The 21,637-nt window shown below is 40.2% G+C and overlaps 5 protein-coding genes and 1 pseudogene across 7 annotated transcripts; all 6 read left to right on the forward strand.

Annotated features, from left to right (window-relative positions):
* The first annotated feature begins 67 nt into the window (after positions 1–67).
* Positions 68–3,968, forward strand: LOC117953120 (uncharacterized protein C2orf80-like). 2 transcript variants are annotated; one of them, XM_034885915.1, is made up of 9 exons: positions 68–190; positions 510–581; positions 661–742; positions 924–1,006; positions 2,222–2,312; positions 2,431–2,502; positions 2,627–2,714; positions 3,359–3,471; positions 3,733–3,968. In XM_034885915.1, the coding sequence occupies exons 2-9, from the start codon at positions 541–543 to the stop codon at positions 3,799–3,801; spliced, it is 639 nt and encodes a 212-aa protein (XP_034741806.1). In that variant the 5' UTR covers positions 68–190; positions 510–540; the 3' UTR covers positions 3,802–3,968. The 2 variants fall into 2 exon arrangements, with proteins under 2 accessions (XP_034741806.1, XP_034741807.1); XM_034885916.1 differs by lacking the exon at positions 2,431–2,502.
* Positions 3,969–4,711: 743 nt separating this feature from the next.
* Positions 4,712–8,026, forward strand: LOC117953133 (gamma-crystallin M2-like). Its single transcript, XM_034885957.1, has 3 exons — positions 4,712–4,952; positions 6,084–6,326; positions 7,573–8,026. The coding sequence occupies exons 1-3, from the start codon at positions 4,944–4,946 to the stop codon at positions 7,846–7,848; spliced, it is 528 nt and encodes a 175-aa protein (XP_034741848.1). The 5' UTR covers positions 4,712–4,943; the 3' UTR covers positions 7,849–8,026.
* Positions 8,027–9,128: 1,102 nt separating this feature from the next.
* Positions 9,129–12,465, forward strand: LOC117953183 (annotated as a pseudogene).
* A 1,041-nt stretch (positions 12,466–13,506) lies between these two features.
* Positions 13,507–16,478, forward strand: LOC117953128 (gamma-crystallin S-1-like). 2 transcript variants are annotated; one of them, XM_034885946.1, is made up of 3 exons: positions 13,507–13,738; positions 14,147–14,389; positions 16,124–16,478. In XM_034885946.1, the coding sequence occupies exons 1-3, from the start codon at positions 13,709–13,711 to the stop codon at positions 16,391–16,393; spliced, it is 543 nt and encodes a 180-aa protein (XP_034741837.1). In that variant the 5' UTR covers positions 13,507–13,708; the 3' UTR covers positions 16,394–16,478. The 2 variants fall into 2 exon arrangements, with proteins under 2 accessions (XP_034741837.1, XP_034741836.1); XM_034885945.1 differs by having other exon boundaries at positions 13,508–13,738; positions 16,121–16,478.
* A 1,210-nt stretch (positions 16,479–17,688) lies between these two features.
* On the forward strand, positions 17,689–18,682 carry LOC117953134 (gamma-crystallin M2-like). The gene is made up of 3 exons (XM_034885958.1): positions 17,689–17,761; positions 17,897–18,139; positions 18,327–18,682. The coding sequence occupies exons 1-3, from the start codon at positions 17,753–17,755 to the stop codon at positions 18,600–18,602; spliced, it is 528 nt and encodes a 175-aa protein (XP_034741849.1). The 5' UTR covers positions 17,689–17,752; the 3' UTR covers positions 18,603–18,682.
* Positions 18,683–19,901: 1,219 nt separating this feature from the next.
* si:dkey-57a22.15 (uncharacterized protein LOC795575 homolog) lies at positions 19,902–21,001 on the forward strand. Its single transcript, XM_034885962.1, has 3 exons — positions 19,902–20,159; positions 20,303–20,545; positions 20,665–21,001. The coding sequence occupies exons 1-3, from the start codon at positions 20,151–20,153 to the stop codon at positions 20,935–20,937; spliced, it is 525 nt and encodes a 174-aa protein (XP_034741853.1). The 5' UTR covers positions 19,902–20,150; the 3' UTR covers positions 20,938–21,001.
* The last annotated feature ends 636 nt before the right edge of the window (positions 21,002–21,637 follow it).

Raw genomic sequence — 21,637 nt, forward strand, 5'->3', positions numbered from 1 at the left:
TGGTCATAAATGATTCAGTCCAGACTGTTCACCTGAGAAGTCTGTTCCACATCGCCGTCAAAGGCTTGTGTTCCTCCAAAAGGTTACCATATTCAGTGCTGCATGACCGCAGCCAACCATGTGTGTGATTTTTTAGCATTGTGCAAACTGAAGGTCTGTAAATTTGTTTACGGTCATACAGAATTTTGTGGTGAGTACAGATGCTTGCGTGTTGAATTTGTTTAAAATATGCCACTGATTGTTGTTTTTATCTGCTCATTAAAATGTTTTTGCAAAGGAGAGCTGGATTCAGTTTGGGATTTGTTGCACTCTGTCACAAAGGTGGACTAGATGTACTGGACTGGTGTGTTGTTGCGTTTGTTGGCAGCTCAACAAGGTGTCAGGTTTATGTCTTGGCTATGCAGCAGTAAATTAACCCCTTATTTTTAGGTTAACAATGTTGTCATGCAAGCTAACTTTTAGCAACAGGTTCATTTGTTTTCACGAGATGTTTCCTGTTTAGGTTGCAGGAGTCCTACATGAAAGTAATTCATTCAGAAAATGGAGGCAAGGCAGCTGAAAAAAGAGGTTGAGGCGCTTATGTGAGTGGCTGTTGAAAAAGATTGCTAAAAAGCTCTTTATTAAATGCCAACTGATTATATGTTTTCTTAATCTTAACAGTGGTGATTACATTGGGCAGAAACTGAGAGAAACATCTTTTGATCCAAAGGGGAAGGGGACCTCCTCAACGCTGGATGAACTGGTAAAAACAGTTATCAGAGCTGTGACAAAAATGGTCCCATCTACAAACATTAGTGGATGGAAGACACAATTAAGGGGCTGAGCTGTAAAAACTAAATATTTAAAGAATTGAATGAGCTAATCATTGCAACAAGTGCTTCAGTGTCACGTTGCTATGTATTTTCTCTGTGTGCGTGTTACAGGCTCACTATGACCTGGCCATTAGTGTTGCCCTTTGGTGGTTGGACAAAGAAGAGGGACGGGACATGCTTGATGGAGACATCTTGTAAGTTGCTTGTGTTTTGACAGACTAAAGTTGGACTTATGATTTCATGGAAAAAGTACAGTAATACCACAGTGTAGAAATACTCTGTTATAAGTAAACCCTCTGCATTCCACTACCAAAAGTAACAGTACGTATCATTGAGGATGGCTAATTTTACAATAATATATGATTGGATTATCATTTTTGATGCATAATAGTTTAAGAATCATAAAATACTTTAGGCTTTCTTCCCCCCTTTTTCTTTTCAGTATTTTCTTTTCTATTTTAAATGGATTATGCATTGGAGAGTGCCCAGATTAAACCCTTCTGACGTTTTTTTTTACTTTTTTTTACTTTATCCTATCTTTTTTTTGATAAGGTGTATATTAATCTGTAGAATTATTACTTGTGTAAACCAATCAACTAAACTAAATGTTGCAACCTGTAAAAGTCATTTGAGCTAATTTATCTGCTGGGTAGCTTTAAAGTGCTCTTATTATGCTTTTTGGCTCTTTCCCTTTCCTTAATTGTCCTACACTTTACATCTTTTTTTGCATATTTTAGGTTTAAGAAGTGAAAAAGCCCAAAGTCCCCACCCCCAAAAGGGACTTACCATCTCCAACAGAAAACACTGTTCACAAACAGTTCTATTGTAGTCCAGCCTTTACTACAGAGACAAACGTGCATCATTTTGTAACACACATAATGCTTGCCTAGCTGCTAGCCTGGCATGCCCTCACACTCTGCTTCTGACTGGCTAGTAGTCTTTATCTAGCTGCTGAGCATGTGCAACTCCCAACAAAAATGGAATAGAAGTAAGATATCTCCCTCTGTAGCTAAAACAGAGAGCTCAACACACAGGGTGAAAAGAGGAGCTGCAGCAATGTGCAGTACAATAAAAACAGTTTTTATTTTTTTTTAATTAAACCACATAAACCTCATACACAACCTCTAAATACAATTCTGAACCTGAAAATTCGCATAATACGGGCACTTTCAACCTACCTTCAACAGGTGACACTGAAGACAGCAGTAAAGGGCACGGGATTAGGAAAATGTTGAGAATTTGAGTGAAAAAGTGTGTGTGTGTGTGTGCTGGGGATAGTGGATCCTATAAAGTGCTTTCAACTGAATTAGGCTCATACAAGCTTGAATATTTCAGTTTGATGCCACTACCTGGGTAGAAATACTCGACTGGGAGAATAAAACTTCTCTTCACTTTCGTCTCTTCCACAGTGGAGCAACAAGTAGCTCAGGAAGTGCCCAGTACCCTAATCGCTTAGAACGAAAGGCCATGATTCTGTCATCATTTGCTGGGATAATTATGGTGAGTGTCATTAATACTTGAATGCAGTTTTTAATTTCCCAGTAAAGTTTAATACCTACATATGAGGAAAAGATTCAGTTTGCTAGCGGCTTACCTTTGGACCATTTCCCTGCTTCAGAACAGCCTTCCGGTGGAGGAAATCCTGGCTCTGTACAGGTGTAAACCAGCTGCTTCATACCCTAACCAGAAGGTGCAAGCATCCTGGCTCATTTTTTTTTACCCTCATGCTTAGAAGAAGCCAACACAATTATGTTGTACACGTTTGTCATGCGTAATTCTAGAAATGTTAATCTTCTATGTTGTTGTTTTTCTAGGGCCCAATTGTGTACCCCTTCACTCTATCCTACCATCCGTTTGCTATGCTTGGCTCTTACAAGGCGGTGTACCACTCCAAGAAGCAAAGTAAGTGTATGAAAATATTAAACAGTAATCTGGTATTATCTGGCCTGTGACTTTTTATAGGCGACCAATGACTACTCACTCATGACCCGTCATCGCATGTTGCACACATCAGCCAGTACTGCTGAAATGTGTTCTGTTACATTCTTTTGATTTTCAAAATTCCATACAAGGATATTTTCAGCGCTTCACCTCGCTTTCAGACAGACCTTTAAGATGCCGTTATCTCTGCTGTCTTCAAAGCCAACAGACTCATTTAACAAAAACATTTTACCTCCAGAACCTGGGAGTTGCTGATCTACCACTGCCTTGATCAGTTAGTTAGCTTGTGTTATTGTCAGACTTTGGTGAATCCATACTAACCTTTTACAACATCAAAGTTGCACAACAACACAAACTAACCGATCAAGGCAGCGGTAGATCAGCAACTCCTGTGTTCTGCGAGGTAAAATGACTGTAGTAGGTATGTTGTATGACTATGACCATGGAGAAGTAGCTCATACAACCACACTATCCAATTTGGTACTGTATTTGAGTGAACTGACTTAGTTAGTTTCCACCACTTGCTTTTTCTCTCCTTATCTATCAATCATCACACTCATCGTCAGGTCTCAGTTATTTTTAAAATCCTTGAAAATCTCCCATAGGTCAAAAGTTGAAAAGATGGCTGTCTGAGAGGGAGAAAGCTAGTGCCCTGCCTGGACAAGTTTCAGTGCACTCATCTTCATCTTCCTCCTCCTCGTCTCACTCCTTTCTCAGTGTGAGTAGACACATTATCCTCAATTCTGCTGTATTTTTGTTTTGCTATTATTTTAATCCAGAATTTCACAAAGGGAAATTAGAAAATGACAACAGCACTAGACTATTAAATCTTGTTTCAGGCTATTGTGATAAAAGCCATACTGTAGGTTTAAAAACTAATGTTTTTTTTAAAGATGTATGACATGCCTCTACTGCCTCCCTGTGGATCTGAACAGACATCACCTACATCTAACACCACCTCTCTCTGTGTCACTCTCAGGACAACAGTGATCGCGGGGAGGAAAGAGCTGAGCACTATGAAGGTTCACTGGAGTCTCTGCACGACTGACGTCCCCCTCCTGCAGTTACGTTGTGTCCTCCTGATGGGCTTTATATCTAATTTCTTGAGGAAAAAAGTGTTTGAGTACAAGAGTTTCTCACTTCTGCTGTCTTTGCTTTTCTTTTTACTGTCACACTGACAGTGCTTCAGCTTCATGTAGTGAATAAGTACGGTATTCTATTCGGGGGTGGCAGTAGCTCAGTCCATAGGGAGTTGGGTTGGGAACCGGAGGGTCACTGGTTCAAATCCCCGTATGGACCCAAAAAGTTGGGAGCGTGGATTGGTGGCTGGAGAGATGCCAGTTCACCTCCTGGGCACTGCCAGGTGCTCTTGAGCAAGGCACCGTACCCCCCCGACCGCTCAGGGCGCTGGTTCAGCTGGCAGCCCACTCACTCTGACATCTCTCCATGTATAGTGCATGTATAGGTCCTGAGCATGTGTGTGTATTTCAGGCCTGTGTGTGAGTACTAACAAAAAGTGTGTACACAGAGTGTAGTGCAGTAATTTCCCCATTGGGGACTAATAAACAAATTATCTTTTATTATCTTATCTTTTTATCTCATAAAACCACACTTGAAAAGATCCAAAATAACCCTTTAAGACAATGTCTATGTTTAAATGTAAAAAAGGATTTATTATTAGCTGATGTAACCCAATCCACATGATTAGTAATTGATTTGCAACAGTACAGCTGGACTATTTCCCTGTTATTTACACAGATATTCACATTTTCTATCATGTTTATTTTAGATTTTCAGCTCCCACAGCTTCAAATTTCAACTAAACATTTCAATGGTTAAAGACTATGTTGTTTTGTGATGACCTCTGACATTCTGCGTGGATAGATTAATTCTCCTGATGATGGATTAGTGGATAAAATGTCTCTTTGATGTGCATATAAATAAAGAGGGCCCAGTGGGTCGATAATTTGCCTGGTAGGACTTTTGCATTGATGATTCAGGGATTTTTGCTCTATGCCCAGGATCAAGACCCTTGGCAGCGATGCCAGCGCGTTAAATCCCCGCTCATTGAAAAAACAGCTAAAGTGGGATCTGCTAACCCTTTGATTGAGGTTTATATAGCGGGGCTCTGGTGCTGCTTTGGGAGACCACCATTTTTCGTAGGTGACTGGCTCCAGCACTCTTTCCAGGATGAGTAAGGTATGTTTTCTGTCTATAATGGTGTTCACAAACCTGCTAGCAAACGGTTGGACACACTATAATTATAACCAAAGCAATGCAGAAAATAATGCAGAAAAATAGGAAATTAATGTAGCTTCTAAAGCTATCAGATCTCTTTGGTAAAAAGGCAGCAGTTTAACAAAGCTGCTGTAACTAGCTATTTATATTATGACTATGCCCTGGGTGGGAAACTGTTTCACAAAGTGGATAAAAAAAGAAGAAATCACCCACACTTAATACAGTCTTTGACTTCTTTTACTGGCTTTATGTTAACGAAAATCAGCATGCAGGAAAAAGAAAAGGGAAGTTAAAATAATTTATTGTATATACAGCAGGGACATGGTTCCTACTACAACAGTATGTTCTTCATTGGCATGTCCATAAATGCCTTGTAGGTTGCGCAAAGTTTATTAGAGCTGCGAAGATGAATCAATAAGTCTTTTATCCTCAGGGAAAAGACTAAAATCCATTTAATCTAAAACATTGCACAGTGCACCAAATTCCTAGCAACTTAGTTGCATGAGAATAAACTACTGAATAATAGATTAATCGGTTTGAGTCATTTTTTATGAAAAAAGTAAAACTTCTCTGATTTAAGCTTCTATAAATGTGAGTAATTTCTAGGTTCCTCTGTGACAGTAAACTGAATATCTGAGATGTGGACAAAAGACGTCTGAGGACGTCATCTTGGGTTTTTAGAAACGCTGATTGACATTTCTCACCGTTGTCTGACATTTTATAGACAACTAATAGATTATTCGATTCAAATCTTTGATTTGTGTTATCTTGTGTCCTTTTATTAACAGCATTAAAGGCAGAATACGCATGTTTTTTTCAACCGTGTTATCCTTGTTTTTAACTGCATGTTTCTGTGTACTTGGGGAGGGACATTTTTCAAAATGTTCAGACATTTTAGAGAAATTAGAAAGACTAATCGATTAATCCAGAAAATAATTGACAGATTAATTGATAAGGAAAATATTAGTTAGTTGCAGTCCTTAAGTTTATGATGTAAATATAAGATGCTGAATTCATCAGTGTTTTATGAATGTTATTATGCCCTGTGGCTAACTGATCTCTCCCTGTTTGTGCTTCCTCTCCTGGATTCAGATCATATTTTACGAGGACAGGAACTACCAGGGTCGCTCCTATGAGTGCGACATCGACTGCCCTGACATGCATCCCCACTTCAGCCGCTGCAACTCCATCAAGGTGGAGAGCGGCTGCTGGGTGCTGTATGAGAAGCCCAACTACACCGGCTACCAGTACGTCCTGACCAGAGGAGAGTACCCAGACTACCAGCGCTGGATGGGCTACAACGACACCATCCGCTCCTGTCGTACCTTCTCATATGTGAGTCAATATTTTGTGTCATGAACTGTATGTTGTTTTTGTTACATGTGTGGACATCAGTGACAATGACAAGAAAGCTCCTTGTTTTATATGAGCTCTTCAGACAGTAAGAAGGGATAATTAATGAAATATGATTTGATTGTGATGGTTTAGAGTTTAGGGATTATAGATGCATGCAAATGAGAAGCCACTTGTAATGTGTGTTTTTAAGTCCGTGCATGTGTGTTTTGTTCTGTTTTTTGTATTTTTTGTATCTGTATAATGCAAAGAATACTAAATATATTGTACATTTTGTTTTTCTGCTTATTCTCCTACCGAACATAAACCTCCACACGATACTAAACTAGTTGGTTGTTGTCGTGGTCCTGCTCAACGCCCTGCTACGCCCGCTACGCCCTGCAATGCTGCTACTATTATTACTAGCCGTGGTTTTCTTATCTTTATTGTTACTGTAAGAGCCAATTATTGCCCTTAGTTATAAATAGGAACCAATGTTTGGTTCCTCGGGTGCAACCCGGAAGCACAGTTTTTTGACCACACTGCAACACACTCGCACAGCAACACCACTTAAGTACGCATAAAAGCATTTATTTGTCTGGACTATTAACTCATACAGTATCTCATGGAAATGAATAGAACCAGTGGTGGTGATTTGAACTTAGACTTTCATTGATCAAAAAAGGTAAAAAGTGCTTCAATTAATCTACCGGTGGAAAGGCACCTTAGGGGCTTAAAGCTTGGGCTTAGCCTCTACTGTACTATAATTGCCCGGGGCAATAATAGTACAGTAGAGGCTAAGCAATTTGCCCCTGCGCATCAGACCTGCACAACTGCTCTAACTATTATGAATCATATTTCTGTATATCTGTATCCGTGTCTCAACCAGCAACAGATGTCCACCCACCAAGAGCCTGGTTTTGACCAAGGTTTTTGCATGTTTAGAGGAAGTTTTTCCTCGCCACTGTCACACCAAATGCTTGCTCTTGGGGGGAATTGTTAGGTCTTTATAAATTTCAGTGTGGTCTAGACCTACTTTACTATCTGAAAAGTGCAGTGAGATGACTCCTGTTATGATTTAAATTTAAATAGGATTGAATTGAATTAAACAATCATAAGTAGATTCAGGACAAAATAAGCCAGAAGTTCATCCTGGTTAAAGAAACACCTCAGACACACACTGTGGAGCTCCTCGTCCCGATGCACGTCCTGTTCTAACTTTACATTTCACTTAACTGTGTTCCTCCAGACCAGCGAGGGCCCTTACCGCATGCGCATCTATGAGCGTCCCAACCTCCAGGGTCAGATGATGGAGTTCAGCGATGACTGCGAGTCGGTGCAGGATCAATTCCGTAGCCGTGATATCTACTCCTGCAACGTCATGGAGGGCTACTGGACCCTCTACGAGCACCCCAACTACCGCGGCCGGCAGTACTTCATGAGGCCCGGAGAGTACCGCAAGTTCAGTGACTGGGGGGCCACCTGTGCCACCACCGGGTCCTTCCGCAGAATCACAGATTTTTAATCATGAATCTCATTCAATGCTATTTAATTTACATTACAGTTTCCTCTAAAAAACATCTATTTGGGGTAATGTCAATAAAATATGTGATATAATAAGAATTGGGATGTTTCATTCAGCTATGATAAAAAGATTGACCTGGCAACATCAACATGATATTGTTTTAAATAACGTAATAAATTAATCTATTATAAACAATTTCCTCCGTGCTTGAGAATAAATATTTTCAGTTTGACTGATTGAACCAACAGGCTTGGATAAAAGACAAAAAATCATCTTTGGACACACATAAAGCTATTGTTATTTTCTTTTCCCCAAGCTTAATAATTACTTCCACAATTTGTGATCATGAATAAGTCTTTTTTCTCTTAGTCCGTCATGGCCCTCCAAAAGTGCTCATTCCTATTAGTCAGCTTTTCTTTTGGGGGGGGGGGGAATGACAAGCAACAAAGGGCTGCAGGTTGTTCTAAAAACAGTCCACTTAAAGTGTGCGTTGCAGTTCTTCAGGTTTGTTTGCTTTTACCCTGTTTGTATTATAGCCCTGAGTCCCCATCACAGCTGAAGCTGAACTGAGTCCTCTTCTCCTCAAGTAAAAAGACAATGTGAATGCAAAAAAGAAGCAAGTCCCTTTTATGTTGGTCCACTTTAAGAGGACTAGTTCACTTCAAGAGGAACATATGTGGAAACATTAATACAAGCCCCCATTACCAAATATACTTCACAAGAACAAAAAAGCATGCGCTTTAAGAATTTAGGATTTAGTGCTGGTTTTATTCATTTACTATGAGATCCACATTGTTGGACATTCAAATAACTTCTGTATGTTCCTCTAGTTTGGTCTGTCAGTCACATTCCTACAGACTGAATGACAGAAAGCATCAACAGTGACAATGGGGCTACCATTCACATCATGTAACTGAGGGTAGCTACAGTACAGAACATATTTAGAAAACACTGTTTACGAGTTATTCATACATGTATCTGCCCGTATTTACAACATATTATTGATTCACTCTACGGATACACCAACTCTAATCGATTTAAAACAAACAGACGATAGGTAAAAGGGCTCAGCATTGACTGCTCCAGGCCGACCATGTTGTGGGTTTTGCTAGAAGCTGCACAGTGTCTGTAACAGTGGACATGATAAACAGGAGTAGGAAGACTCCTGTAGGGTCTCTGCTGACACCAGGCCTCATCTGAATAACAACACACCTTTATATAAAGATGGATTTCAGCTTTGGTGATCAAAAACACAGGAAGCTCTTTGACCAGCAGCCATCATGGGAAAGGTTTGTGTCCAGTTTTACATTACAAAGGAAGACAATGTGCAAATAAGTGCAGTGTTGGGGAGTAACTAGTTAATAGGAACTCGGTAGTTAAATTACAAAATAAAGGTACCTGTAATCCGTTACAGTTACTGGGTAATTAAATTATAGTTATAACCTATAACAACGTTCATGATGACATTGAGGGTTACATGTGAATAATGTCTAAAAAGCTAGGCTATATGTTGAATAATATTAATTTAATTGCTTTAGAGGACTCTTGTGTGCACAATGTCTTGTTTTGCCATTTAGATGCTGTCGATTGGTTCTCCTGTTTAAATTTGCAGCGCCACCCGTCTGACAGATAAATTGCCTCTCAAACTCTCTGATAGTTATAACTACGGGTACAGATAAAGATGCGTTCCAGTGCTAAAAATATAAAACAAATGTCATGCAAAAATCTGACAAAGGTTCGAACATGAGCGCCAAGTGCAAAGAGTTTTTTCCAGGGTTCAAAATTCTATCAACATCAACAATTGTTTTATTTCATATTTGGGGCTGTGTGTGCCATGATATTTTTGTTGTTAGAATATAGAATAGAATAGAATATAATGCAGTAAGTGCAGTACCTGTGCAATGAGATTGAAGCAACCCCTTCATAGTGTCAACACAAAATGTAAAAATATAAAATATGAGAATATGAAATACAAACACATAAAGTATAGGTAGTGCAGAGAGAAATAGGTGGGGGGGACCCGGTGCACAGTCCTTGTTTTGTTATGATTTTAAATCCTCATTTGATGTCATATTAAAGAGAGGTGCTGAAGTCTGACTTTGTGGTGGCTAGTGATGGCCAAATGAAGCTTCGTAAACCAGTGTCTTAATTTTCTGAGCCCACTTGATGGCGCTCTTGGTTTTAAGAGAATGGCCTAAGGCACTTCGATTCAGTGTGTTCTCAACACTTTGTTGAACAGAGAGCGCCATCTAGTGGGCTCAGAAAATAAAGACACTGGTTCACGAAGCTTCATTTGGCCATCACTATTCGTGGCTGTTCTTACCCGAACACTGAACAAGTGAGGCGCTGGCTCTCTGTGGTTGGCCATTGTTATAAAATGTAAATGTAAATGACATTGTTATAAAACCTCCGAACGTGACTCATTCTGCTCCGTCAGATTATCTTCTACGAGGACAGGAACTTTGGAGGCCAGCACTATGAGTGCATGAGTGACTGCGCAGACCTGCACTCCATGTTCGACCGCTGCCGCTCCATTCGGGTGGAGAGCGGCATGTTCATGGTCTACGACCGCCCCGGCTACATGGGAACCCAGTACTTCATGAAGAGGGGAGAGTACCAACGACTACCTGGGAATGACCGGCATGACTGAGTGTGTCAGGTCCTGCCGCTTAATCCCCACGGTAAGGCCTTCTGTAAAATAATATACTATATCTTTCTTAGTATGATCCAAATTATTAGGAATGTCATGATACACTCAACTCACGATTCAATTCATGGTTATAAATTAAGAATACAATTTTTCTCAGGATTTTTTTAACAAAATGAGCTGCAGACAAATGACCTAAAAAGATCCCTTTATTCCTATAAACTGTACAAAACAACAGATTTGTCCTCTTATCAAAAGTGCAACTGACATTGTATTTGATCTGATCAAAGAAATAACTAAATAAATAGAAAGAAATCTCTTCAAATAATTAAACTAAGACGCCGTAGTGACGTCTGAAGTCAAACAAGTGAAATCTAAAGTAGATTACGCCCTAGGCCACTAATAAATTGTACCACGATTCATTTTTTATCTCAGCATTTTTCACAATGCATTGTTACATCCCTATAAATGATATCTACTGCTGCCTCTAAACCTTTTATAGTAAAAAATGTAGTCTGAATCAATAACTTAATTTGGTCTTTTGATCAGACAGAAATCAGGCTGCATTGCTCCTCATCTGCCTTTGTAGTTCAGCTGGTAGAGTGCACGCCCATAAATAGACGCTCAGTCCTTGCCTGAGCAGCCCAAGGTTTGACTCCGATCTGCGGCCCTTGGCTACATGTCGTTCCCCCTCTCTCTCCCCTTTTATGTCTTCAGCTGTCCTGTACAAATGCAGGCCTAAAATGTCCTAAATACATTTTTCTCAAAGATGGTTTCAGTCGTGATGTTTGTTTAAGTGTTAATTTTTCGGAAAAGTTTGCTTTTCATAAGTAATTTAATGGCTATAAAAACAAGGCAAAACGCTATGATTTACAGCTGTGATTGACTAGCGATTGGTTGGGTTGGGTGTGTGGGTGGGGCACGTGGATACAGCTGCTCCTCCGCCCGATCACTAATGCACAAACTCTGGCTCCAAAATTCCGAAATGGCAGTACCCATATCAGGGATATATTGGATTTACTTTGTACAGCGGTAGGATATAGAGACGTGTTATTATGGATCCCACGTAACTTCTAGGCAAGTCCCTCCCCACGAAGTAGCCCGTTCGGTTGGGGTTAGGAATTTACCTTGGGTGGTTAAGGTTAAGACAGCCGATTGGTCAGGGGATAGGACCTGAATAAATTGGGTTACGTTACCTAACAGAAGCATGGATGCCTGGCCAACAGTAGCGTGTGAATGCAATTGGGTGGGCCCCATGGTAACACTATCGACATTATCCATCTTGACAAAGCAAATAAGCATGTTTCTCAAAATTTCAAACTTTTTTCTTTAAAAAATAATTAAACAGTGTTTACTTATTAAAGGCATTATTATCTTTTCCGTTAAGAATTTTTTTTGTTCAGGGGAAAAATTCTGAGTGACGTGTGAAAAATAGTAACTTTTGTTGAGGTGTAACCCTCTGATCTTCCCGTCCCCCCTCTCCAGCAGAGCGGCAACTTTAGGATGAGGCTCTATGAGCATTTCGACATGGGAGGTGAAATGATGGAGCTGACTGACAACTGCCCCAACCTCATGGATCGTTTCCACATGTCCAACTTCAACTCCTGCAACGTGATGGAGGGCCATTGGCTCATCTACGAGCAGGCCAACTACAGGGGGCGTCACTACTACGTCCGGCCTGGCCAGTACAAGAGCTTCAACGAATGGAGTGGCAACAACTCCAGGTTCGGCTCCATCAGGCGACTCATGGATCTCTAAAGACAGCAAAACGGTTATTGTGAAATGTCTGCTCTTTGCCTTGTTTTCCATGCTGAATAAAATAGCGTCAGTGTTTGATTGCATTCAGTTTTGTTTTTGCTCTCTGCGTCTGGAGGGCATGTTTTCACATGAAGATGTGAACGGGTCATGGCCCGACATCCTGACTCTCATCAGAGGCTTGAATAAAATCCTGCAAGCGATGACACTAAACCCTACCGAGACTTAAGTGTTATCTATCGTAAAGCTGAAGAAAAGTCTGTCTTCCTGTCCCCCTTTTACCCACTGCACTTTTCATTTTCACATCATCAATACAGTTCAAATCAATGTTACCATAATGTCCATTTAGTACTTGTTTTGGAGCTTTAGATCAGTTTGTCTAGTTGTCACGGGGGGTCAAGAGTGAACTTTGAACCCAACAAAGAAATTATAACATCAATTTTTCTCTGACAACTGGAAAAACTGTGAGAAGATTAAAAGCTTCAGAATAGATGCTAAATACACGTGGTGGATTTGTTTTATCATTAGTTTAACAAAGAACACATGCAGATTATAATTCAAATGAAAGATAATTGTTCTTGAAATTAGACATTTATACTTTTAACAGTGTGTAGTTCCTGTGCAAGTGTATTCAGATGAAAAGAAATGAACCTCCCCACCAGAGGGCAGTGGGAGAGAGTTGAAATTTATCAATAACATGCTGTGGACATAAAAGAGACACAAATGATCTCATGAAACCAATGTTATAATTTTGACAACATCATCATCTTCAAAGACACTTGAATGAATGAACAGATGATAATTGGTATGCCCACATTTATACATCAACATACTATATATAAAATCAACACATACAAAGGACCTGTAAATAATATCTTAATAATAATATTACCTGTGAATAATATCTTAATAATAATATTACCTGTGAATAATAAATTTGACAATCTAAAACTGAATTTCTAGAGAAGAGAACAAAGTGGTGTAATGTGACATTAACACTGTGAAGTAAATAGTTCTGATAACAAACGTTTCAAAAGGGTTAACCTGGAAATGTAAGTCTTTGCCTAAAATCGACACCAAGAACTCCACTGATGCCAGAAATCCTCCATCGGTGAGCAGCTTTGATGAAAGCATAAACTAGAAAATAAAAAGACTAATATTAGGGGGTGTACAAAAAAACACACAGCACCCATTCAGCGAAGACAAAGAGTTCAGGACTGTTTCATTACAGAAACCTTCTGTCACGACACGACACCGACCCCAAACAGCCTGTCAGCTCTCACCTGTACAAACATACAGTAACTCCTAAACATCTCTTCAGGGAAACACCGCGGCACAAACAAGATTCCTGGCTATTATAATATGAATGACACGTGCAGAGTCTGCATTTCACATTCACTATATATGTGACAGGTGGGAGTCTTCAAAGAGCTGGATGGATCACACCGGGCAAGGCACATGGACGGAAAACGGGCCAACATGCCGAAGGTAAACATCAGAAGATGATATAACACTCATCTGTGGCCATTTTCAGCCTTTATTTTGATAGGAAAGCAGAAGACATGAAAGGATACAGCAAAGGGCCACAGGTCAAAGTTGAACCCTGGACCACTGCGTCCAGGAGTAAACCTCTATACACGGGCACCCGCTCTAGCAACTAAGCTATCCGAGCGTCCAAACACTCTTCATGTTGATATGGGATAAGAAATGCTCTTATTGTGAAAGAGCAATCAGGCATCCAGGCTTTTCTTTTGAATTACTGAGCTACATTTCTGGTTATTTTTTCTAAATCAAAAGAGGAGGATGTTTATTAAAAACTTAAAAATACCCAGAAAAGTTTATCTCTGTATGTTGACTAGCGATAAAATTAAAAACCATTCCATTTTCTGTGTCAAGATTATCTTCTATGAGGACAAGAACTTCTCTGGGTGTAGTTTTGAGTGCGGCAATGACTGTGCAGACCTGATGTGCATCCTGAAAAACTGCAAGTCCATCAAGGTGGAAAGCGGCTGCTTCATGATCTATGAAAACTCCAACTACAGTGGGAACCAGTTCTGCCTGACGAGAGGAGAGTATCCTGACAGCCAACACTGGCTGAGTGCCATCGCCTCAGTCTGCTCCTGTCGGCTCATCCCCGAGGTGAGCTCCTGTTTCTGGAAACTTGTACACAAACCATACATATGCATTAGTTTAATTACTTAATGAGCTTTGAAGTGCTTTTTAATATTGGAAATTGGTATGATCATATCGCTGTGGATGATTAGATGGAAATTCTTTTCATTGACCAGAACAATTCATCCCTGCACCCAAATTTCTACGTAGCCCCTAAAGGGACATGGGGAATTAATATTTTTTTGCGCACAAAAAACTTTTTGGTGAGAATGAGATACTTTTCTTGTAAGCACACAAAGGTTTCTTGTGCTCATGAGAAACCTATCTGTGTACCAGTCAGAATGGCTGCCCAGGAGGTATTCATCTTAACAAATGTAAATGATAGTGTCATCAACATACTTAAAGCTGTAGTGCGCGGCTGATAGATATTAATAAACGTTGGATACATTTAAGCCATTGCCAAATGAGTTGATACAAAGCTAATTAAGCATACCAGCTCCACAAAAGCCTTTCTGTATTTCTCAGTAAGGCTATGTTTACTAAATTGTGTAGTCCGCAGACTTTTGTGCGCAGAAGCTCAAGTGATGCATTTCATGCATCCGTTGAGAAAGGAAAACAGCAGCGTTCAGCTTTGGAGACAAAATATTTCAATATACAGTATATCCTCTGTGTCCTACTTGAATTGACAGAATAAACGCTACCAACAACAGCGTGGAGGAGGGGTGGGGTTGGAGTGCGATCGCTGAAGGCTTGCGTCATGTGGATGCAGAAATAATGTTGTTTTCATAACTAAGAATTTCTTCATGGGGGCCTGCAAATAAAATATTAACTTTGGCCACATTATGTTAGCAGTACTATCATTTTTCTTGCCTTACATGAGAATCGTGTGTGCACCAGACAGTCTCTTGTGCCAGATTTCCATCCAAGTTTTACAAAAAAATGCTAATTTCTTCGCATTTCTATCCACTCCTGTTGTATAAAGATTAGGAGTTAAGCTAATCAAGGTAAACAGTTAATTCTCCAGGCAGGTGCAACCATTGCAGAACAAGAGGAACAAGTGAGATGACGTAATTAAAAGAGCTCTATTCAAACTCCAAATGGTGATTGAAACATGATAGATGTATGGTATTTAGGTTGGTTTAATGTACAAATTTGAGGAAGGTTGCGGTCTCCTCATTGCTTCACAGATGTTTTCTCGTTTGAGCAACATGCCTCATTTAAATCACAGCATCTGTTGTGTCTCTCACGTGCCGGATGTGAGGCACTTTAATCACCGTCCACTATCTCCGCTGTCTATTTTCCAAAGGCACTGCAATGCGTCCAGGATGTAGCACCGTTCAAGACTCTGCAGTCAGCCTCACTAACAAGGCCCGGCCCCTGCTGGGACTGACTCTTAACCCCCCCCCCCCCCCCCCCCCCCCCCCCCCCCCCATCCCTAATCACTACACTTTGCATTATCCTTCGTCCTAGACTAAACATCTGCTTATTGTACATACTGTATATTATAAATGATACATGATAAATTGTAGAATATGTTTTATATTAGAGTGAAACATCTGATCGTAAGTACGGATTGTGGAACAGGTGCACTGTGCCTTCTTTGGTGTGTGTAGTGTACTTTTCTGTATGTTGTCACCTGTACCAATGTTTTGCACTTTTCTTTGAATTAAAAAAAGAAAAATAAATTTGATAACAAAAAATAAGAAGACATTATGCGCTTTACTAATTACTAATTAATTACTTCTCTTTCAAAACCAACAGCCCGGGGCGTTCAACTTGCGCCTGTATGAGCGTCTGGAGTTCGGAGGTAAGGTGATGGACCTGATGGACGACTGCCCCAGCGTCATAGACCGGTTCCAAGTGAACGGCATCTTCTCCTGCAACGTGACCGACGGCAACTGGCTCTTCTATGAGCACCCTAACTACTGCGGCAGGATGTACCTGATAAGGCCTGGAGAGTACGTTAGGTTCAGTGAGTGGGGCGGAAGGAGCGCCAGGGTCGGCTCCATCAAACGTATTCTGGACTATTGATCTGTTTTTTTGAGGATCCCAAAGCTGCACCGAGGTTTTGGGAAAGCTTCATGCTCTATAAGACTATAAAAAGAACCCAATACTTTATGTGACTCCTGATTTCTTTGGTAATATTTGGTTATTTTACTTCAAGCATTAAGACCAAAGCTTCTAAAATATTAATCAGAATCAAAATAGTTGATTCCCTGATTTTTGGGTGGACTCACTGCAGAGCAAGCACCATACATTAAGAGCACAATGTACAACGACAACATTTTTTGGACCTGACCTATTGATCAAAAATTCACAACCAAGCAAATGTATAGTGGAGCAGGGTTCAACGATAAGGGTTGCCCGACGGCCCCGGGCAAGTAAAACACCACGTTGGCTAAGTAAATATAACAACCCAAAAAATCTCCTCATAAATGACGTTATCTTTCTCTTATTTCTCTCCCCTTCGCCATTTTGGAGAATGCTTGTTAAATGATTAAATTTTAATGTGCCGTTGGCCAATCAAGAATTAAATTGGTGCCCAGTCTTGTTTAAAGAAGAAGAAAAAAATGATGACTGCGTATGAGCTAAAGCCAAAGAGAGTGCTTCAAGCATCCTGGAAGAAGTTTTCTTGGGTGGCAGTAGACAATGTCAATTAACAACAAAATATAACAATTGATAACCACTAACAAGAAAAAACTATTTGTACAAAGGCTAGTAAAAATTGACTTTTGGGCAAGTAGCCCGATGGGTTGAACCTTGTGAAGTCCATTATTAATAAAATAGTCCACTCAGTTGTGAGCAGGAGCTCAGACTTTTAAAAACACAGCATTCATTGTGAACACTGTAACCTTTACGGCTATTGTACAATTGCAATGATTATATCTGATCAAGATGAGTGAGGCATTTATGTAAATCCTTCATATGAAGTGATATTTATTCTACCTCAGAAATTATGTTGGCCCATGTTCTTTTCATATTAAAGAAAATCTCTAAATATCTCTTTAGGTGATAGATTCTGCAGTTTATCATGTGCAGGCCACGTTAAATATCAATATAATCTTGCTGATGCTGTGGTACTTTACACAGTATATCAGTCTATTGTACAGGGGCATTTTCTGGAAGCGGAAAAGAACAATAACTCATCACACATCAAGAATCATCTATACATAAACAGATTTTTTTCCAGCCACTCACATACACACACACACACACACACACACACACACCCGCCCCTGATCCATCATCACCGGGAGAGATATATTTGAATGACAATGCTTTATGCTGTGTAACCACAGAGCTGCCCTTTCTTTTCTTTTTTTTATAAAGCACAGTGGCTTGGCTCAGGGACAGCATTGACCGCTGATACAGTCTGACGCCAACATAGCCATGGGGAAGGTAAAGAAAATGACTATGGTTTTATCCACACTTCCTAAAAACCTGTAATTTCATTTAATAATTATTCGGGTTTGTATCTCTTCTTGACTAGACATCCACATCTCTTTGTTAAAAACTATCTTTATTCTTTTGCAGATCATTTTTTACGAGGACAGAAACTTCCAGGGGCGCTCTCATGAGTGCAGCAGCGACAGTGCCGACCTGCACTCCTACTTTAACAGATGCAACTCCATCAAGGTGGAGAGCGGCTGCTTCATGGTCTACGAGAGACCCAACTACATGGGCAACCAGTACTACCTAAGGAGAGGAGAGTACTCTGATAACCAGCGTGTGATTGGCATGAACGACTGTGTCAGATCTTGCCGTATGATCCCCCAGGTAGGGCGCAAATACTTTGTTTGAGATCTTGATTCAAAGAAATTTAATTCAGTTTTTTGCTGGTAAATGCTTGTTTACATATTAATCAAGAATTAAAAGTAAGGTTCCTGACTTAAAAAACATCTGGATACCATTGAGATATATTATTGTGCTACACATAGTAACAGAGTTTTCCATCCTGTGCCAGCACCAAGGCTCCTACAGGATGAGGCTTTACGAACGCGCCGACATGGCCGGCCAGATGCACGAGCTGGTGGACGACTGCCCAAATGTCCAGGACCGCCTCAGCATGTCCGACTTCAACTCCTGTAACGTGATGGACGGCCACTGGCTGATGTATGACCAGCCCAACTACAAGGGCAGAGCGTACTACCTGAGGCCTGGAGAGTACAGGAGATACAGCGACTGGGGAGGCGTCAGCCCGAGAGTCGGCTCCCTCAGGAGAATCAGTGACTTGAACTGAAGTTCAGCTTCTTTTCGATGCATCCTTCCCTGAGTTTAATTGTCTATTTTCCCAATAAACTTTATCTGCTTCAGAAAACATTCACACTTCTCTTCTGTTTATCTGCCCGTTCTCAGGTGGTTTGTTGCCTCACACATTGAATTAATAATTACTACAAAGCTCAATTGTCATTTTGTAAAATTCAGTTCCTCCAGTTGATTGTAACAGAAGAGATAAACATCTACTGTCTGGCTAAACTACGTGTGAGCCATGGCTTCTGGTTAGTTTGTACACCGCAGTTTAATCTCCTCTATGCTTGGGCTAAAAAAACAAAACAATGCATGAGTTGCCCTCTCCCACTTGTGCCCCTGATAGGATTATCTGTTCGCCATACTGGCAGGATGCATCCATAAAGTTAGTGTTAAACACAAAACAGAATATAGAGAGTAGCAGCACAGACCAGAGTGTGTGAGATAGAAAACTCACATTACAAATGTAAGCTAAATCAGCTCAAATACAGTGCAATAAACAGTAAAAGATCTGGATGAATCTGTCTGAAAATAAGATTTGCACAAATAGTCATATTTGAATAGTTGTATATTTACATTTTAATAGAACTAATATAACACATACACACTGGCATAGTGTTTCTTATCCATATCCTCTGTAGTTCTTGCAGTTATAAATTAAAATAAAACAGGACTCGTCATTATCCTTTGTTACGAATAAACTTCAGATGTCAAGGTTTTATAATTACAAATAAATATGTCATGTCACAATGGAAAACATCTTCCATTATGGATGTTTATGAGCAATTATATGTATCAAACAATGCACACAACCTGTGGTGAACACCGATATCAGGACATGAAATAATAGTCATTTCAAGCTGTATGTCCAACAATATGAGTAAAAAAATATATTTTTTTTGCTGTGTATCAATATACTATTAAGAGGGAGTCTTCAAAGAGTCAACATGGCTGTGACACTTCAAGGGAATTGTAGTCCATTAAGTCCAAAGTGTCAGATACTTGAAGACACATACGGTACAACACCTGAACAGGAGGGTGAATGTGATGTAAGTACATGAAGTAAAAGTTGACAAAAGCATCCCACACACACCGTAACAACAAACTAATAAAACTTTATGTCTTTACGTAGCTTACAGACCAGCACAGTGTACACTTACTGTACCTCTTTTCCCACAGGGGGGTCGCTCAGGTAGAGTGTTGGGGAGAGTGAATGGCTTCCTGCTCTGTTATGCAACATATTTAATGCAAAAGGGCTGTTCCATATTGTTCTGTAGCCATTGTACACTGGACGTGTGGATACCATACTAGGGTTTTCCTTTGTCCATGTATGTCAAAACACCAAACCAGTTAATTATTTATCCTATTTTTCCAACTACAAATCCATATTTCTGACCCAATGTTGCGCTCCAACAAAAAGGAAAACATGTGCCAGTAGCCTTCAATTATAACTACGAGAGAATTTGAATGACAATACTTTGTTTGTCAAGAGGTAGTATAAAAAGCCCTGAAAACATGGGGAATCTCTCCATTCGAGACCATGGGCAAGGTTAGTACTGTTTTCCTCTCTGCTCACATTAAATGTAAGTTACAGTAGGTAGAGTATGTTTTATATTGAGCTGAATTCTTTTTATTTCTTTGCTAAAACATGTGATTTGCACTCGAGCTCGTGACACTTTTATTGTCCACCAGATTATCTTTTACGAGGACAAGAACTTCCAGGGTCGGAGCTATGAGTGCGGCAACGACTGCACAGACCTTCACTCGTACTTTAGCCGATGCAACTCCATCAGGGTGGAGAGCGGCTGCTTCATGATCTATGAGCGACCCAACTTCATGGGCCACCAGTACTTTATGAGAAGGGGAGAGTACCCCGACTACCAGAGGTGGATGGGCTTCAGCAGCTGTATCCGCTCGTGCCGGATGATTCCACTGGTAAGAAGACAACAAAAGACTGACAAAGACTGGAGGCCATCTGAGCATATTTTTGTCTGGTAATTTGATTATTTATGAGCTTGTGGTTACAGAAGACATTATTTCTTTTGGTCCCACAGTATCGAGGATCCTACAGATTGCGTATCTATGAGAAGCCCGACTTCAGTGGCCACATGATGGAGTTCATGGATGACTGTCCCTGTGTGTCTGACCGTTTCCATCACCGCCATGTCTACTCCAGTAATGTTATGAATGGCTTCTGGATCTTCTATGAGTACCCCAACTACCGAGGCCGACAGTACTTCTTGAGACCTGGGGAGTACAGGAGGTACCGCGACTGGTGCGCCACCTGCGCCATTGTCGGCTCCTTCAGGAGGGTCACCGAATTTTAGCCATTGAGCGAAACCTTGCTGTAAATATCAAACAACTAGTTTATTAAAGATGTTGAATTTTTAATCTCCTTTGTGATTGTGTTTTCATTAATTTGTCAAAGTGTGATTTTGTTGTCTGACCGTGAGTACATAAAAGGAGCCTCATAAGGACGAATAAAGCCCTGCTGACACCTTAACTGTGTGGTTTGCGGGTCTTGTACTTACTCTGTAAATACTTTTTTTTTTAAATTGTGTTAACTCCTTAACTACAAGAAACAAGAGAGGTAAGCATCCGTAACTGTACTGTCTCAAATAAACTACCCATCAAAGTGGATAACACAAATCTTTGTTTTGACTCACTTATGTTTAAGGTTTTACTCTTTAAATCTTTACATAATTAGCATAACCTATGTTACAGTACCCCATAAGTTATTGGTTTTTAAAACAGATTTACTTATGAAACTTCTCAAAATTATAGCACAATGACTTACTTTCTTGTATTTAAAGTAGAGGGGAGATAGTCAATTAAGTGGTAAGTCATAAGCAAACCAAAATGATGATGATTAAATTTGATTTGATTAAAAAAAAACTTAAATGAATCTCTGACAGCCTTGTACAGGCTGTCACATAACACCAGAACTCTCTCTGTCTGTTTGACACGCAGGCAAGCCCACCCGCACAGCAACACACAAACACACACACACACACACACACACACACA

This window comes from Etheostoma cragini, chromosome 11, assembly GCF_013103735.1.
Source record: "Etheostoma cragini isolate CJK2018 chromosome 11, CSU_Ecrag_1.0, whole genome shotgun sequence".
NCBI classification, from domain to species: Eukaryota; Metazoa; Chordata; class Actinopteri; order Perciformes; family Percidae; genus Etheostoma; species Etheostoma cragini.

Bases quoted from the DNA above. Each gene is read 5' to 3' on its own strand.
- LOC117953120 (XM_034885915.1), top strand. From the start codon at position 541: ATGGAGGCAAGGCAGCTGAAAAAAGAGGTTGAGGCGCTTAT. The intron at 2,503-2,626 runs GTGCAAGCATCC...TTGTTTTTCTAG, and splicing joins CTTCATACCCTAACCAGAAG to GGCCCAATTGTGTACCCCTT. The intron at 2,715-3,358 runs GTAAGTGTATGA...AATCTCCCATAG, and splicing joins GTACCACTCCAAGAAGCAAA to GTCAAAAGTTGAAAAGATGG.
- LOC117953133 (XM_034885957.1), top strand. The intron at 6,327-7,572 runs GTGAGTCAATAT...GTGTTCCTCCAG, and splicing joins CCTGTCGTACCTTCTCATAT to ACCAGCGAGGGCCCTTACCG.
- LOC117953128 (XM_034885945.1), top strand. From the start codon at position 13,709: ATGGACGGAAAACGGGCCAACATGCCGAAG. The intron at 13,739-14,146 runs GTAAACATCAGA...TTCTGTGTCAAG, and splicing joins AACGGGCCAACATGCCGAAG to ATTATCTTCTATGAGGACAA. The intron at 14,390-16,120 runs GTGAGCTCCTGT...TTTCAAAACCAA, and splicing joins CCTGTCGGCTCATCCCCGAG to CAGCCCGGGGCGTTCAACTT.
- LOC117953134 (XM_034885958.1), top strand. The intron at 18,140-18,326 runs GTAGGGCGCAAA...ATCCTGTGCCAG, and splicing joins CTTGCCGTATGATCCCCCAG to CACCAAGGCTCCTACAGGAT.
- si:dkey-57a22.15 (XM_034885962.1), top strand. The intron at 20,546-20,664 runs GTAAGAAGACAA...TTGGTCCCACAG, and splicing joins CGTGCCGGATGATTCCACTG to TATCGAGGATCCTACAGATT.